This window comes from Mytilus edulis, chromosome 4, assembly GCF_963676685.1.
Source record: "Mytilus edulis chromosome 4, xbMytEdul2.2, whole genome shotgun sequence".
NCBI classification, from domain to species: domain Eukaryota; kingdom Metazoa; phylum Mollusca; class Bivalvia; order Mytilida; family Mytilidae; genus Mytilus; species Mytilus edulis.
In genome coordinates, this window is record NC_092347.1 from 5,056,032 (window position 1) to 5,074,073 (window position 18,042).

At 31.8% G+C, this 18,042-nt stretch overlaps 2 protein-coding genes across 5 annotated transcripts in view; both read right to left on the reverse strand.

Moving 5' to 3' along the window:
- Positions 1–18,042, reverse strand: part of LOC139518784 (uncharacterized) — a 310,064-nt gene that overhangs the window by 157,568 nt on the left and 134,454 nt on the right. The gene's annotated exons all lie outside the window — the stretch shown is intronic.
- LOC139518786 (uncharacterized) overlaps positions 4,019–18,042 on the reverse strand; it is a 30,630-nt gene continuing 16,606 nt past the window's right edge. The window contains exons 13-21 of the mRNA XM_071310342.1: positions 16,866–16,964; positions 14,189–14,375; positions 9,407–9,550; positions 9,105–9,190; positions 7,995–8,065; positions 7,243–7,406; positions 6,097–6,226; positions 5,687–5,760; positions 4,019–4,294 (exon numbers count right to left, since the gene is read on the reverse strand). Coding sequence (XP_071166443.1) covers positions 4,290–4,294; positions 5,687–5,760; positions 6,097–6,226; positions 7,243–7,406; positions 7,995–8,065; positions 9,105–9,190; positions 9,407–9,550; positions 14,189–14,375; positions 16,866–16,964 — 960 coding nt within the window. The 3' untranslated portion in view covers positions 4,019–4,289. The remainder of the gene's footprint in view (positions 4,295–5,686; positions 5,761–6,096; positions 6,227–7,242; positions 7,407–7,994; positions 8,066–9,104; positions 9,191–9,406; positions 9,551–14,188; positions 14,376–16,865; positions 16,965–18,042) is intronic.

Sequence of the window (18,042 nt, forward strand, 5' to 3'; positions counted from 1 at the left end):
ATGTGTATCGGTCATATTTAAAACATCACATTTTATACTTTAAACTTTTCACAAAAGATAACAACATAAGATTGTAAGTTCGTATAGGTTAGTCAGTACTTGGCCATAGCTATAGAATATGACAAGTATTGTTCAACTAATGATATAAACCAAGTTTACTGCAAATATACTTAATGCTTATAAGAAACCAGCAAATTAAACATGATGGATATTTCATTAGATGCAATGTTATTCCACTTAATTTTGGTTAGGACAAACAATACTTTCGAGAATCTGAATTGTTTTCCTGATATATTATGACTATGACATTTAAATATTATTTAACTTGACTACAATCAGTGATGTCTACTTATATTTATTTTATTAATTAATATGTTTAGAAATGGTATTGAAGACTAATTTTATTGTTTAAAAAAACCATACACCTCTATAACATCCATAGCATCTATGGCACGAATATTTCCCCAGCTTACTAGTTTTAATCTCTTTTGTAGTCCTGTAATGTTATGTTGTCATTTCATGTTATATTTAACATTGCCATTAAATCGGGAGGTTTGGCATGCCACAAAACCATGTGAATTCGCATTGCTATAAGACGTGTCACGGTACTTTTCTATCCCAAATTCATGTATTTAGTTTTGATGTTATATTTGTCATTCTCATCTGATATTTTGTATAATGCTTAGTTCGTTTCTATGTGTGTTACATATCAATGTTGTGTTTCTGTTGTGTCGTTGTTCTCCTATTATATTAAATGCGATTCCCTCAGTTTTAGTTTGTAACCCGGATTTGTTTTTTGTATCGATTTATGAGTTTCGGACAGCGGTATACTACTGTTGCCTTTGTTTTGATATAAATTATAAATGGTAAATTTGTTAAAAAACCAACTCGTCATTTAATGCTAAACAAGTTTATACGGTGACGAAAGGTCCCTATGCTTGACAAATCAGACGTACGACTCGTTTTCATGATCCTCCTATTTAAATATTTATTTAATCTTACTCGACGCGTTATGGAACTTCGATGGTGCTTCACCTCAATGTTGTCTATTAAGGAGCCCTACACAGCATGCAACGACAAGTGTTGAACATTGAATATACGTGCGATATATAAATTTTGAGACATACGAGAAATGAAAACAAAATAATACCAGGGGAAAGAGGTCACTCTTCAAAACTTCCTAAGCAAAACATGTGTTCGTTTAATAACTTGTTGATATTTCTCGCCTCCATGTAGTAATGCACATTGTTGACTTGTTGTATTGTGTCTGTACACCCGTGTTAGGCTCACCTATATAATCCTTGTTTCAGCGTTTAATAGCGTTTTCACCCTGAACATTCATGAGCAATTAGACACTGGACGTTATAATCATCAATCTTCCAATCATGTTCATTGTTTAATCGTCATTATCAAATACAAAATATTGGTGTTACCACTAATGCTGGCCCGACCACAAATGACATACCAGAAAGTAGTACATATTTAACACAAAACAGTTCCATCGCATGAGTGTTACTTTAAAACATGTTTAATATTTAAGTTTTTTCTGGTCTGTAATAAAAGCTGCAAGACTGCTGATCATTGTAGAACCCTTTTAAATTATAATTTTGATTATTTAAAGCTGCATCAATGTTTTTAAAAGAGGGACGAAAGATACTAAAGGGACAGTCAAACTAATTAATTGAAAAATAAACTGACAACGCCTGGCTAACAAGAAAGAAGACAATCAGACAAACAATAGAACACATGACACAACATAGAAAACTAAAATATAAGCAACACGAACCCCATCAAAAACTAGGGGTGATCTCAGATTCTCCGGAACGGTAAGCAGATCCTGCTGCACATGTGGCACCCGTCGTGTTGCTTATGTTATAACAAATTCGGTAAACAGTCGTATTCTGTAGGTCACATTCATAAAAGGGAAGGGGATTGTAGTTATGGCGTAAGGAACATATCCGATATCATTTGTGAAACGGTTATTCCATAACGGTCAACCAACTTGTGATGGAGTCCGTAAAATTGACGAAGGGATGATTTCAACTTCACCATTTGGAACTCTTGGTTTTATAGCTTCCTTGTGAGCACCAACCCTCTATCAAGAAAATCATGATAAGAAATGCAAGCACTGGAATATCGTATCAATTGGGAGATATATAACCCGTATGCAGGTGCTGCTGAAAAGAGGGTTCATTTTCCCTGTTAGTCAGGTCTGATGTTTCTGTTTTTAGTACATCCGAAGTTCCGGCAACCAATTCTTTCTATTATTCCTTTGAAGATAATTCCAAGACACCGTACAGTGTTGCTTTGACATGCAATGCTTGTCACTTACTTTAAACTTGAAATTGAGTAATTTAACATAGGAAGGCAATGGGACCATGCATTAGTGATGTACTTCCTATATCAGTATATAGTGCAAAGTTGTAGATTTATTTTCTTGATATACATTTAAAATGTAATTTTTAAGGTGTTAAGATGTGTATGAAAATTAATAAATCAATGTCTATAATAAGTTGATGTATAATAATTTGTAAGTCTTGTAAAAAGGAAACTTTTGAAACAGTCGGGATTCCTAATTGTACAATTAACGCCATGTTCGCATTATCATTTTTATAATTAGTAGGTCATAGATTACTTTAACTAGGATTATGTTCAAATGGCATTACCACGAATCTGTCCTCCACTCTTAAGATTCATGATTTGTTTACTCAAAATTCAATTAATATCATTTGATTTTTGATACTGATATTGCATTATACTTGTCCCTTTGCTGCTTTTATAATGATCATTGTATTTAATGCTTTTCTTCGATTAGAAGTTAAATGCCGCTAAAGGATACTTTTCCTTTTTTTTATATTTCTTAATTGCATTTAAAACAAGAGGCTCGCAAGAGCCTGAATCGCTCACCTATTATTTGTTTTGCTTACATCTTTCATCAATGATTATTTTTGCTTTTTACCCATATGTTCCATTTTAGCCATAGTGTATTCATTTCTCGACGTACAAGGAAATGAAATACACAAGTTATACTAGATTCATTTGAGAAGACTTTTAAAGTTAAAAAACACTAAACAGCTTGTGTAAAATTGTCCTTGAAAAGCAATTCCTCCTAAAGGGGTCAAGTGACAATTTTGGTCAAATTCATTTTTCGTAGATCTTACTTTGCTGAACAATATTGCTGTTTACAGTTTATATCTATCTATAATAATATTCAAGATAATAACAAAAAATCTGCAAAATTTCCTTAAAATTTTCAATTTAGTGGCAGCTACCGCATGTCAGATTTGCTCTAAAAGATTTAGTTTTTGAGCTAATATAAGCCAAAAACTCGTTTCACCCCTATGCTTTATTTTAACCATGGCGGCCAAGTTTGTTTATAGATCAAAACTTCGGATACATTCATTAACTAGATACCCTTAGGAACATTTAGTTAAAGTTTGAAGGTATTTGGCCAAGCAATTTCAGAGAAGAAGATTTTTTTAACAGTTAACGACGACAGGCGACAGACGACGACGGACGCCACATGTGATGGCATAAGCTCACTTGGGACCCTTTGGGCCCCGGTGAGCTAAAAAGAACACGATTAATTAATAATTGAAATATGTATATTCATATAACCAATAATGAAAGTAAGTATTGTACTCTGCTACATTGCGAAATTATCAGAAGTCGAAAAGGTCAATAATTTAGAAATTGTTAACTGATATATATCCTGTTTTAGTGTTTTCCTGAATAGATGCCAACATCGGGTTTTCTTTGTTTACATATTGACTCTTGCTTTTAACCTGGCCAATCATATTGCATCTTCTTATTTTCACATTTAAGTGGGTGTTGTTCCAACTTAAATATCATTGGATTAACTACCTGTTGAGAAAATGTTAAATTTTGTTTTTGACTGAAGCATACTTTATATGAACTAGCTTCCATATTATATTTTCGGATGGAAAAGCTGTTTTATATAGGTCGTCCGCCACAAATTAACGGGTCTAAAATAATAAATAAATTAAATATTACACTGAAATATTATTATTCTGGCATAATACATGTATGATGACAAAAGCCACACAGAAAAATATAAAACAATAAGTATTCACAATGAAGTTTGCAGTAATAAAACTTTGTTAGCACTCCCTTTCAAACCAATGCATTCACATGAATAATTTGTTTAAATCTTAATTACATTAGTCAATTTAAAGTTTGTTTTTATCTGCTGTACTTGAATGTTTACTTGAAGCATACATCATGTACATATACAGAAATATAGTTCATTTTCAGGGTAGTACCAAGTATCAATCTGAAAGTAAAACCACACAAATTAGGAGATACTATCGAACACATAATAATTTAACGATAACGGTTAACATTACACTATATCTACTAATTGTAAAATTGAATTGATAAGTTCAACATTTTCATTTGTTAAATATCATTTCTTGTTTGTAAGAAATTTTCCATTAGGCACAAAAGAAAACGGTTTTGTGGTATCGATATTAGAATCCATCAAAATGCTACATAATAAGGTTATGGCAAATAAAATTAAGACGATGCTTTTAATACATAATTTCGTAAATATAAAATTTCAATCCTGGTATCTATGATGAGTTTATTTACAACCACGGGGTCGATTCCAATGCTGGTGGAGATTTAATTCCCCGAGGGTATCACCAGCCCAGTAGTCAGCACTTCTGTGTTGACTTGAGTTATCGTTGATATGTTCGAATTCATAATTATAAATTAACTGTTAACAAAACTTTGAATACTTGAAATATTAAGGCTTTTCTATCTCAGGAATGTATTACCTTAGCTTTATTTGGCAAAACTGTGAGGAATTTTTGGTCGTCAATGCTCTTCAACTTTGTACTTTATTTGGCCTTTTTGATTCGAGCGTAACTGATGAGTATATTGTAGACAAAACGCGCGTCTGGCGTAAATATAAAGTTTCCATCCTGGTATCCATGCTGAGTTTATTTATTCATCTTATTAAATTATGCGTGGTATTTATTGCTTGGATGAAATTCGTAAAGCTCAAATAAAGTCCATACGTCGCTTAGTGTTTTATTAACTGGTTCTCCTCTACACCTAAATTGTTATGTTTTTTATTGTGTTCATAGTTACAATGAGTAAAGCAAACATGTCCGAAATGGAGTGACAACCACTTACCTTTCTGGCGAACCATAATCACCGCTGGTGTTTGCTAGGTACAGTTTTTAAGCTTAAGTTATCTTTGTATTGGAAGTTGCTGTGGTATGTCATTTTTTTATTCGAATTCCACGTAGGGGTTTTTCTTTTATTTGATTGTGCTATTTTAATGCCATCATTGTATTTCTTCATTTTTTGTATTCATGCGTGCTAAATTGTTTTTGAAGATACATATGTCGTAAAGCAGATATATTATATTAATTAACGCGAAAGCTATGCTCTGTAGGAGTTACAGTCACTTAAGGCATTTTAAAAACACTGTGTACAACGGTTTATAAAAGTCAACACTATTATTTGAAGCTTTGTTCTCAGTAACAACAACATACTTATTGTGAATAGATGATAGACATTTGTTATAATTGTTGGAATTTATAATTAAAAGGTCCACAATTGCTGACAATTAAACGCTTTTTGGTATTAATTCGAAAAGCATGCAGCAAGATGGCATAAAGAAGTCTAGGATTTTATAATCAGATATATAACTTACCTTTCCTCCTAACAGCCAGTTCTGTTTTATTTTTAACATTTTCTTGTATCATTCTCGAAAAATGTATTAAATATCTGTTATAAAGTAGAATTTCGTTATCATATCACACACTTTTGTTTATTATATTCGACAATTCTATCATGAAATAAATAAATAAATAAATAAGTGATATATAAACTTCAAAACAAAATGACATCATTATATTAACAAATATTGATACAGGTAACAGTAATGATCCTAGGCTCAAATTGTAGAATTCAATTAGGAAGACAATTCGATATCTATAATTTTCGTCCATATTGTAATTTGATACTGTTCTTTATCATATTTTATATCTAAGTGTTCATTTCCTTCATTTGTCTGGTTTTATATTAATGCTCACATTTACCAAAGTAATCACTAATACGTACGTTGTGTGATCCATCTCGATAATGATTTTTCCTGATTTCTTCCTTTGATAGGCTTTTTCAATCTTTACATTTATTCCGGAAGGATATTTTGTCCATTGTGAAACTCTCTTGTATTCCCAAATAGCACTGACTGTTGAAATAAAGATAATACACATGAAGGGATTATATAAATGGTCCGAGACCACAATTATTTAGTAGTGCATTTCTTTAAGAAAATAAATGAAAATTAAAAAAATCCAACCTGCGCTTTATCAATAAAATATTTACAGTGTGTTGTACAACTTTTGGGACAAATTATATCAAAATTATAGAAAATTTCATAAGCTCTAACTCAAAATATAGACATTTTTATGTTAAGGGGTCTTGAAATCTTTTTACAAATACATTTTGAAGGAGGGGTATAAAAAAAATTTGCAAGTAACACAAATCCCTCTCATTCATTGGATATAATTGTCAGTTTTCCTATCGAAGGCTGGTAGTTTTGAACTTGAACACCAGCTTCCTCAACCTATAAAAACTGGCCGCCACGAATAGCCCAAAAGCGGTGCTTGAAGGTGGCGTTAAAACACAGAAAATCAAATCAAAATGTTGAATCATTGCTTAAGCTGTGTTTCATTATCGTTTATTATTTTTATGTCACTTCTTCTAACAAAATGTTATTTATAGACTATGCGATATCTAACATGAAAAGTCCTTTTTTGCAATGGAAGCATATTTTTACCATTGATATCATTTTATTTGAAGAAGCATAAAAATGATATACATCGTTAAGCTTCTTTCAATATTTTCGATCAAAATCCCCACTCGCAGTTGACTAAACAAAAACATATGAGCAGTGCTTTTTTTTTTCTTTTCTTTTTTCAAAACCATAGAATTACATGACAAATTACAAGCAATTTTCTACAACTTAAAAAAAACGGAAAATAGGAATACATTATTATAAACAGTATTTAAATTCGTGTTCAGTATTTTTGTGATTTTACTTTTTAGTTGATGTATTTATAGTACATTCTTAACGATTACAGACATTTTGGCAAGATTTGCGCAATACGTACACATGTGTGTTTTCACGAGAATTAAAATTTGTAAACTGTAGTGTTTTGACTTTTTAAGGTAATTAATTATCACTACATGAAATCGTCTTACCTGCTACATCTGAATATATAGGTATAAGGTAATCATCTGTATCACAATCATTTGATTTGATTGTATTTGAATCATTGTGATGTTTCATGATTTCTCTTTTCTTCAACCTTTGTTGGGTCTTGTTATACTTCTGTGTTTCCTCGTTCTGTAAGGCATTGCTATTACTTCAATAAAAAAATGAAACATAAAGTATAACTTTATTGCGTCAGAAGCGCTTTTCTTGATTTGACTTCGCCAGGAACTCTCGAGAACATATATTTGAAAGACAAGTATGTATAAGACCAGAATAGTTGTAAGCGTATCACTGTAACAATGGGTTACGAAATGGTTACAAATCAATTCAAACTCCATTATGGACTGACAGTAATTTATTGTATGAAAACACCTAATGTTTCATCGGATATATCATTACATAAGTGTTGTTAACGTTAATGCTTTTTATTATTGCATCTAATGTCATCCGAGAATGTATTGATATAGTATAGTGTTTTTGATTTAAGACAACTGCTTATCTATCTATTCCTTTGGTAATGTTTTTTTTTTGTCTTTTTCTTTTTTGATATTCTACCGAATAGCAACTCTTTGAAACTAAATAGATGCATTGGTAAATGAAACGAACAGCGGTATACTTCTGTTGCCTTTATTTTTGATAAAAAATTTGGTCGCTTAGATATTAAATGAAATATATTTTAATGTAAGTTCACGTACCTCTATATAATTCATTGCAAAAATGAATTACACTTAAAACTTACCTTAACTTTATCTCAAAAAGTCCCTCATATCCCATTTTGTATATGCCTACATTTTTGTTGTCCCATCTCACCTAAAACATAATTTTTCTTTTATTATTTCTAAAACGCATGACTCCAAAACCAACAAACTAGTTTCAATTCAAACTCTTGAACCACTAGATAATTTCATGGTAATAAATTCAACGAATAAAATAATGACAAATAAATACATAGTGAAGTCAATCATTTTCATCATTTTTGTGTAGCAGTCATACAATCTATGACAAACCAGACGATTATTATTTTGAAATTATCAATTTCCCGCACTTTAATAGCAATATAAAAGCTTTTAAAAAGAAAGTTCAGCAGAAGATACCAACACCTTGTTGAAAAATATTCCGTTTCAATTTCAAAAATAGTACACGAAGTATATATTCTAGGTACTTACGTTGTTTATCATCTTAATAACGTGTAATAGTATTATTTTGTTTATCTTTGTAAAGTATTTCTTAGCTGTTAGTCTATTGCTGGTAGTATCCATATGACGTAGCTCGGTACTAATTCATCCTGTCATTACGTAATGTGCTTTGTTAACTTTTATATTCTTGGCTTTCGATTTTACTACTGTGCTTTGTCTATTTGCCTTTTTGTTTTTCTTTATTGTCATATTTGTGTGTTTTGATAGTGATGAAGATTATAACACAATGTTGACTGCCATTTTAATATTTTTACCATTTCACACATAGTTGCCAATATATTCGAACTTTTTTTCATACAAATGAAAGGTGTATGTAGCACAAAAAAAACAGGCTTACATCCAACATTTTCAGTATAATAAAAGCATGAAGTCAGTTGTTATTCATTACTTTGATGTGTTTCAGCTGTAGAATATGCAATTTGCCGAAGGACTTTTCGTTTAGAATTTTCAGCAAAAAGTTCTTAAAACATCATATCATATGTAAAAAAATCAATGTATAAATACGCATAGTTCTTTTCTATATTTTGTAGCAGTTTTAAAATGTAACTTCGTCTGCTTGGGGATAGTTTAATTGTCCTCAGTTGTGAAATTTATTCTTGTTAACATGATACTTTGATGTTCATTAATAGAAGTTTCTTATAGACAAATCTCACCACTACTTTTCCTTCTTCTAGTATATCCAATACTGTTCCATACGTTCCTCTGCCTCCATCAGTATCTGCATACTTCCAATCCTGGCCTATGAGTAAACCCAATTATTAGTTGTTACATATAAGAAATTTCTATTTAATTTAGACGATCATCTTCTTTTCTATTATGGATGGATAGTTTCACGAGTTATATATTTTGAAACATATCAATTTTGATCTTGTTATTATCTTATTATATTAAATGTTAATAAATACAAAATTACTTGCGAATCTTAATGTTAATGATATATCAGTATTTTAAATACCTCTGACAACCCTACATCCAACTGCTATCGGTTCACCGACCAGCATTCTAACTTCGTTAACTTTTACTATATGCTGTTCCTCCGGCTCGTCATCATAGTCATAAAAACATGCTAATCCATGATCCCATTCTACCAGTACATCACCTTAGATATTTAACAAATAGTTCAAAGAAAATATAAGACAAGACTGTATTTTCAATATTTTTAATTTCGACCGAATTATTTGAATATGTCATCCTATTCCGCATGCGTTGATTTTATAACATGTAGGTGACCAGACAGTGTTTTGATATCAAAATTCAAAATGTTTTGATTTCAATTTTAGTGTGCTACCTGACTAGCCTTCGTCAATTACGCTCGAGAACAAAGCTTTAGTTATTCGTTATTAACTTATCTTTTCATGTTTTTTCATGTCGTACATTATACAAGACCGACGGTAGGTATCAATTGGTTTTTTGTGTGTGTCTGGGAAATGAAATTATTTTTCTTTAAGAATTGAGATTCATGAACATTTGGTCATTTGACAGAATGAAAGGTATATAACGATGTAAGAAATTCAAGAACTTGCACGGAGAAAGCACACTATTGTATTTTAAATTTTACACAAGAAACGAACCTTCGGAAGTCAAAATCGATTTCCAGTACAGTGCGAATCAAAACGCTGATATACTTCATTGTAATACATTTTGAATTATCAAATTTATCTCATATAATGTACTTTTATTGTAGTCATTAATAAACATAACGTCACAGTTAGGGTCAATATCCATAATGCGCCTCAAAATCAGGCACTCAAAAGTTGTGTGTAAACAAAAAATCTCTGTGCAGTGATATTTGACATATATCTCAAATATATCTATATTATAAACAAGTGACTGAGCTTAACCATTTGTGTTGATTGCGAAAGTAGATAAATATAGAATAAATGTGGAAAAACTATTGAGATATTAAATGTGTTCAAAGTGTTATATTTTAGAAGAACTCATTGTGTTTAAAAGGTGGTTTTTTTTACCACGAGGATCCGCATCACGAAAGAATTTTAGGAGTGTGCTTATTTACGGATAAAATTAATCTCACAAAAAGACACAACATTTAAAACTAAAGACTAAGCAACAAGAATCCCACTGAAAACTGAGGGTGATTTTATGTGCTCCGGAAGGGTATGCAGATCCGTCCATTTTCACTTGACTAGTACACATTATTGTTAAGAGGCAAAGGGAAGTGTGCCCCCTGGTGCGGGTTTTCTTGCAGTGTTGTCTCTTTGACACATTTCCCGTTCCCATTTTTTGATAAAATAAGTAAGATATTTTATTGAACTGCAGTTTACTTAAAAATAAAGAGTAAACAATACCTGACTTTTAATTGAAACTCGGTATCGGCTGGGTTGATTATTCAAAGGACTGACATATCGTTCCTCCATATAGATATATGAAATACGTAGATAAATCAATACACTTACCAATAAAAGAGTGAAAACGCCATCTTCCACCCCTAGTTTTGTTTAAAATGAGTAACAGTTGATCTTGCTTAAGTTTTTTTGTTGCTTTTCATTGCGATTTTTTTTATGTCTGTAATATTCATATCGGTAATACATGTAGCCCTGTCTATGAAATGTCATGAAAAACGTGTTTCGATTTCAAAAATTCACATTCGGGACTCACATTTCACGGTATGAAAAAGTAACAATGATTATTGAATTGAGAGATCTATTGAGGTTACATATAAATAATAGTGCAGCGGTTACAAGCATATTTCAGAAGAATTGTGCACATCCTGGTACAAGCATGAAATTTGGCATCAAGCTTCCTTTAGCATTACTCTTTGATTTCAGATAGGGAGGCAATCTGGAAAAAAATCCACCAATTCTGGTAAAATCCAGTTTGGCGGACATTATACTTAAATCAGCCCAATATCGAGGGATGGTGTGTGAAAAGGTGTTATAATCATGCTACTATCCTTATATTCGATTAAAATTTTTGTTCTCTGCTACTTTTGGATACATTATATCGATAACATGTCTTTGAAAACCCTACTTCCAGTTAAATTCAATATGGCGCAATGTATTGATATAATATAAGAGTCAATTACAATTTTGGTAGTGCGTAATATCATTTTGTATCTTCCTCATACGTTGTAGTATAACAAAGGTAGGTTTTTTTATATTCAGATAGATCAGTTTCCATGCTTCATGTGTAATAAAGGGTACTGTTGATTACCTAAAGTTAAAAAGACCTGTATTGACCAGTTAAGCGTCTTTAAACACTTAATGATCACCTTATCCTATGTTGATATATACGGGAATAATTAAGACGGAAAACAAATTTAACCTTACCATTAGGTGTACGTATACCAACCCAGGATATCTGGACCGTGTGTGTTTCTTAATGGTGCCGTACTAGTATTCTGATATCGATTTCATGTATTATTGAAGATGGGCAAAAGATACCAGAGTGACACTCTTTAAAGTAAAGATAAGGCGGATCAAATGTACAGATTCTGATGTATTTATTAGAAATCAATAGTAACCTGTGTACAGGCATTATGACTGCAATGTGTGTAGACAATTTGTCATACACATATTAAATAAAATTGCTTCACCAATGATAATATTTTAAAATCTATTCATTAATATTATAACAGAAAAGTATGTGTCTGAATGATTATCGAATAAAACATGAATACACGATATGAATCAGTAGAACAAACCTGGCATCATTGCCTGCGATCGACAAACAATGAGGATTATTTATAGAGACATTTCATATCATCATTTGAAGTTTAAGTTTTGGACTATAAAGAATTAGGTTTAAATGTAAAATTATCAAAATACCGAACTCCGAGAAAAGTTCAAAACGGAAAGTCCCTAAATCAATGGCAATATCAAAATACCAAACACATCAAACAAATGATTAACAATTGTCATAAAGCTCCAGTCATACTAGACCACGGTCGCACCACGCTCACTGTGATCTAAAATGAATTCAAGTCGTGCTGAGGTCGCGGTATGAGCGGAAGAAAAATGTAAATTTTCATTTTTTTCACATTGCTACTACGTCCTCATTACGCATCTTCAAAGATCCCACTTCGATTATACCACGACCATTCTTATATCATACCACGTTCATACCGAGATCTTACTACGCTTTTAGCAATAAAGTCATCATCGTATTGCATATCAATACTTCTCACTGATACGTAGAGTTTTTTTCAGAAACACCATAGTCATGCAACCAAAATCTACCAGAACTCGTGGGCGTGGTAGCGGTAGAGGTAGAGGCAGAGGCAGATCTGAGGGTAAAAAATCATTATGCAGTAGAGATATATCGGACCTACCAATCCAATCTGAATCACAAACTATTGCTGGTCAGTCAAGATACAATGATGCTTTAGTGAACGATAGAAAGGATTACATTGATGTGTCAAGCATAGTTGAGTCGTTGGAGAAAATGACAAGACGTCCAAATTACATACAAACAAACAAAACCAGGAAAGCTTTTATATGTTATATGACAATAACAATGACCCTGATGGTCATAGTCTGAACGTAAATAGGTCGAAAGAAGAGCACAATGAGGACGGCATGGGCGTGCTAAAATCGTACTATAAATGAAAAAGAAGACGAGTAATATGATTGACAATGCGGCAACTGTCCACAAGAGACTAAAATGACACAGACATTAACAACTATAGGTCACCGTAAGGCTTTTCAACAATGAAGAAAGCCCATACCGCATAGTAAGCTATCAAAGGCTACGATATGACAATGTAAAACAATTCAAACGAGAAAATTAACGGCCTTGGTCTTGAACAGCGTACTATGAACGTGGTATAGTCGTAGTAGAAACGTGGTTGGGTAGCGTTAAGAACGTGATGGTCGTAGTAACATCGATGTGAATGGTAGAGCAGTCTCCTCAAATAGAATCGCGCTTTCGCTACGCTGTCGCTTTGACGGTACCGCGACCTTTGCAATCTTACCACGACCTTACTGCGCTTCTTATACGACCTGATTTTGCCACGACCGCACCACGATTGTTTTGAACATGTTCAAAGTTGGCCACGCTCATCACGATCATGAAGACCTCACCACAACCGTACTACGGCCTTACTGCGATCTGCACGATCGTCAAAATTTGCACTTTTGCCAAGTGTGATTGCGGTATTAACTGACTATCAAGATGAATAATTTCTTGATTAACAACATATTTGTTACGTTTTGAGCACGTTTTTTTTTACAAATTTCGGCATTCCCTTGGGAATCAGTTATGCCCCTCATCTTGCTGACTTGTTCCTTTATTCGTATGAGGCTGACTTAATACAGGAACTTCTTAGGTGCACTCTACTCCAATCTTAATTGACTAGGATAAAGATACCATGGGACAGTCAAACACATAGATTAATAATTAACTGACAACGACATGGCTAAAAATAAATACAAAAAGAGAAATAATAGTACAGAAGAAACAACATAGGAGACTAAAGACTAAGCAACACGATCCCCACCAAAAACTGGGGCGGGTGATCTCAGGTGCTCCGGAAAGGTAAGCAGGTCCTGAAAGTGTGTTCCCATTGCAACAAATATCATAGTATATACCTTTTCATTGACTAACGGTTTATTACAATGTACTTTATTTCCGTGTATAAATGCTGATAAACGATGAATGACCGACACCTCGTGATTTGACGGTCGATTGAATAATTTAAAACGTCTCAATATATTTTTGATAGTTTTTTACCTATTCATTTAAATAATGTTTATATCTTCTAAAAAAAAGTTGTGCTTACCGTCTCGACCTTGTCCAATGACAGTTCCTGCAAGACCTAAATCTTTATTTCCGCATCTACAATTCGGTCCTTTCCTGACTCTATCACCTAGTTTAAGTGTGTTAAATTTTAACTCCACAAACTGACCTCGCATATTATAAATTTTTAAAGGGTTGCTAAATTCTTTTACCATATCTAGACAGTCGCCCTAAAAATAATTACAAAATTTGGATTGATTCTTATCTTTCCTCAGTTATATTTTCATTTTACAAACTGTTTTAGTCGTAAATGAAAACTAACGTTATAGCATGTTTATCGCCTATTCCTTCGAGTTTCAATCAAAAATCTAGATTTAAGAGATTCATAATCAACAATTATTTATGAGCCGAATTTTTGAGGTTTCTTGTTCTAAATGAAACCAGGTGATCCAATCCATTGTCTTTTTGAATATGGTTTCAAATATTTAGAAAAAAATGATGGTCACAAACTTGTTAACCAATTATGACTTGAAATCAGTTGAAACATGAGGATTTCGTCATAACTCATAAGAGGGTAAGCAACAGTGCGTTTAAACAATAAGATTATATCTCCCTCTCTATTCACGAAAATAAATAGATGCAGTAAGATCAATATTAAGGTTATTTTTTATTCTGTTTAAGAAGTATAAAGAATGAAGGAATAACGTGAGGATACCCAAATTGAACCTATTTTGACAATTTTTTTCACGTTCGTTTTTTATGATATAGATAAAAGTTTCCATTCTTTTTTTTTTTTTTTTGTAGACGTATTCATTTTATCTATGAAGCTACACTAATTTAATTTTGAATCACTACTGAATCATAGAAAAATGGGTGTGTACTGACCTCCAAACGACCCATGATTCTGTAATAGGGAATACCGAAATTGCATCCATGTATTAATTCACATCCTTAAATATCGTATAACAGATGTTTTGTTTAATTTCTTCAAATATTTAGAACAATTTGACATCATTTGATAATTACTATTTTTCAAGAAGTGGATGCTTGTGACATATTTGTTTTAATCATTTTTAAAAGTAACAGTTTGTGAAAGTTTCCGTAGATTTAACTTTTCCAGTAAATGCTTTATTTGTTGAGATATACTTTGGAAGTTTGGCATATATTTCAATATATTTACTTCTGCTTAAATACGTGTATAATGTCAAATTAGAAATATGCAAATTGTTTAGTATCAAATAAAACTTTTAAGATTTCCACAGCTTTTTGTTGAATAAGTGCAACTTTGTAACTCGGTGCCATTTGCGAGCTATGACATTAGCTGTAACACATTTTTTTTTTATATGTAAGCTCTTTAAATACTTGCGTTTCGTGTGATTAAGAACCAAGTCGAACAGAAACACATGTTGAAGTAATAAAAGAATTGATTGTTTTTTGTTACACTTTCTTTAAATGGAGCAAAAACGTTTTCAATTAACAAAAAACTTCTTGGTAATGTCAGTTAAAAGAAATAATTGCGTCATTTAAAGTAAATTTTGAACAAATAAATGATATGTACGTTTTTGAATATGTTATTTATGAAATACGTGTCCGCTTGTATTTAAGGTCGTTCAGCTTGCACACTACGTATCGTAATAAAAAATAAAAAATGTCTTTCATTTCAAAATCCATTTCTTTCCCAACTACACACTTTTTATTTCGTGTTGTCTTTTGTACTAACAGCTAAAATTCCGTTAATTCTCTAATGTAGCAAAACGTCGTATATCATTCAAATTGTTTACACAAAATAAGTTGAGTTTTTATAGCAGTACATTAGTAGAATTGACCCTAATTGTACTAGAAAACTTTAATTAGGATCTCCAATAGACATGTGGTGTTTTTTTTTATTCCTATTGGCTTTGCAAAATATTGAATTTTTACTTGTTTGGTCATATTGTTAGATTTATTGTATTATTGCGCCTTAGTATTTCCATTCTACTCTACTCATTTGTGCAAATTTATCAGACTGATTAATAAACAGCTGGACTTTTAGGGGAAACATTGTTTAATACCTTTTATATAATATTGTATACATGCATAATTGTGTTTTTATATTACATGTAGCTGGAAATATTTTTCCATTTGTAGGTCATACATTTGTATTAATTCTGACTATATGTTATATCATTAATGTTTATAATATCTCTGTACCATGGATTTTGGTTTATGAGAATAAAGATATATTCTCCAGGGTGATAAAAGTAAATATCCTTAAAAATGTATTTTTAATTGATGATGAAAACATACATCAACGAGATATGTAAATTTTATAACGAACTGACACTGAGAAGCAACATAATATCCTTTCATAACAACATTATCTTTAGCTATCTATCATCAGGTTTATTGAACCATAAAAACGTTTTCTTAATACAGAATTAATTTCTTTTAAATGTTATTGCTAAAAGCTCGTTGTTTTCAATTTTGGATCGACATGTGGAAAATCTATTTTATGAAAACAAACTTTTAAAAAAGTGATGGAATTTTTTTGGTGACAAAATTTTCAAGAATAGTTGCGAGGTTATCTATGTATATGTAGTTAATTTTACATGATGTTTTAAGTAATGGCAAAAAAATGTTCCTGTGAATATATTTTGTCAAAGAGCACTTCCCATAATAAAATTGAGAATGGAAATGGGGAATAATAATGTATTGTTTACAAACTAAATTCAAAACCTTACATGAATATCAGCCATATATTCTGATATTTTCATCCTGATAACATCTGTGCTTTGGTTTTCGGAAAAGCGTTTATCAGCTACTATTCGTAATGCAATTTTCTGTAATGTAAATATATAAATAGTGCACTTTAGGAAAGTAACATTTATAACATTCATTATTATTATTAGTCATGTTAGTATAATTTAGAGTTGTACAGTAACAAAGAAGTTGACAAATACCAACTGAAATTGCAATCATCATATTTCAATATTTGCACTGTTTATAGATATAAGAAGATGTAGTATGAGTGCCAATGGAATAGTTCTCCATCCAAGTCACAATTTGTAAAAGTAAACGATTTTGCGTCAAACTACGGTCTGCAATACTGAGTCTTGGCTGACACCGAACAACAAGCTATAAGGGCCCCAAATAGTAATAGTGAAAACCATTCAAACGGGTAAACCATCGGTCTAATCGATATAAACTAGAGGCTCTAAAGAGCCTGTGTTGCTCACCTTGGTCTATTTGCATATCATAAACGAAGAACACAGATGGATTTATGACAATATTGTGTTTTGGTGATGGTGATGTGTTTGTAGATCTTACTTTACTGAAAATTCTTGCTGCTTACAATTATCTCTATCTATAATGAACTTGGCCCAGTTAAGTTAAAATATTTTATAAAAATTGTTAAAAATTGACTATAAAGGGCAATAACTCCTTTAGGGGTCAATTGACCATTTTGTTCATATTGACTTATTTGTAGGTCTAACTTTGCTGTACATTATTGATATTTACAGTGTATCTCTATCTATAATAATATTCAAGATAATAACCAAAAGCTGCAAATTTTTTTCAAAATTACCAATTTAGGGGCAGCACCCAACAACAGGTTGCCTGACTGGTCCGAAAATTTCAAGGCAGATAGACCTTGACCTAACGAACAAATTTATCACCGTCAAATTTGCTATAAATGCTGCTTTGGTTTCTGAGATATGAGTCAAAAGCTGCATTTTACCCTATGTACCATTTTTAGCCTTGTCGGCCATCTTGGTTCACAGGCGGGGTCATCGGACACATTTGTTAAACTAGATACCCTAATGATGATTGCGGACAATTTTGGTTAAATTTGTCTTAATAGTTTCAGAGGAGAAGATTTTTGTAAAAGATTACAAAATTTTACGAAAAATTGTTAAA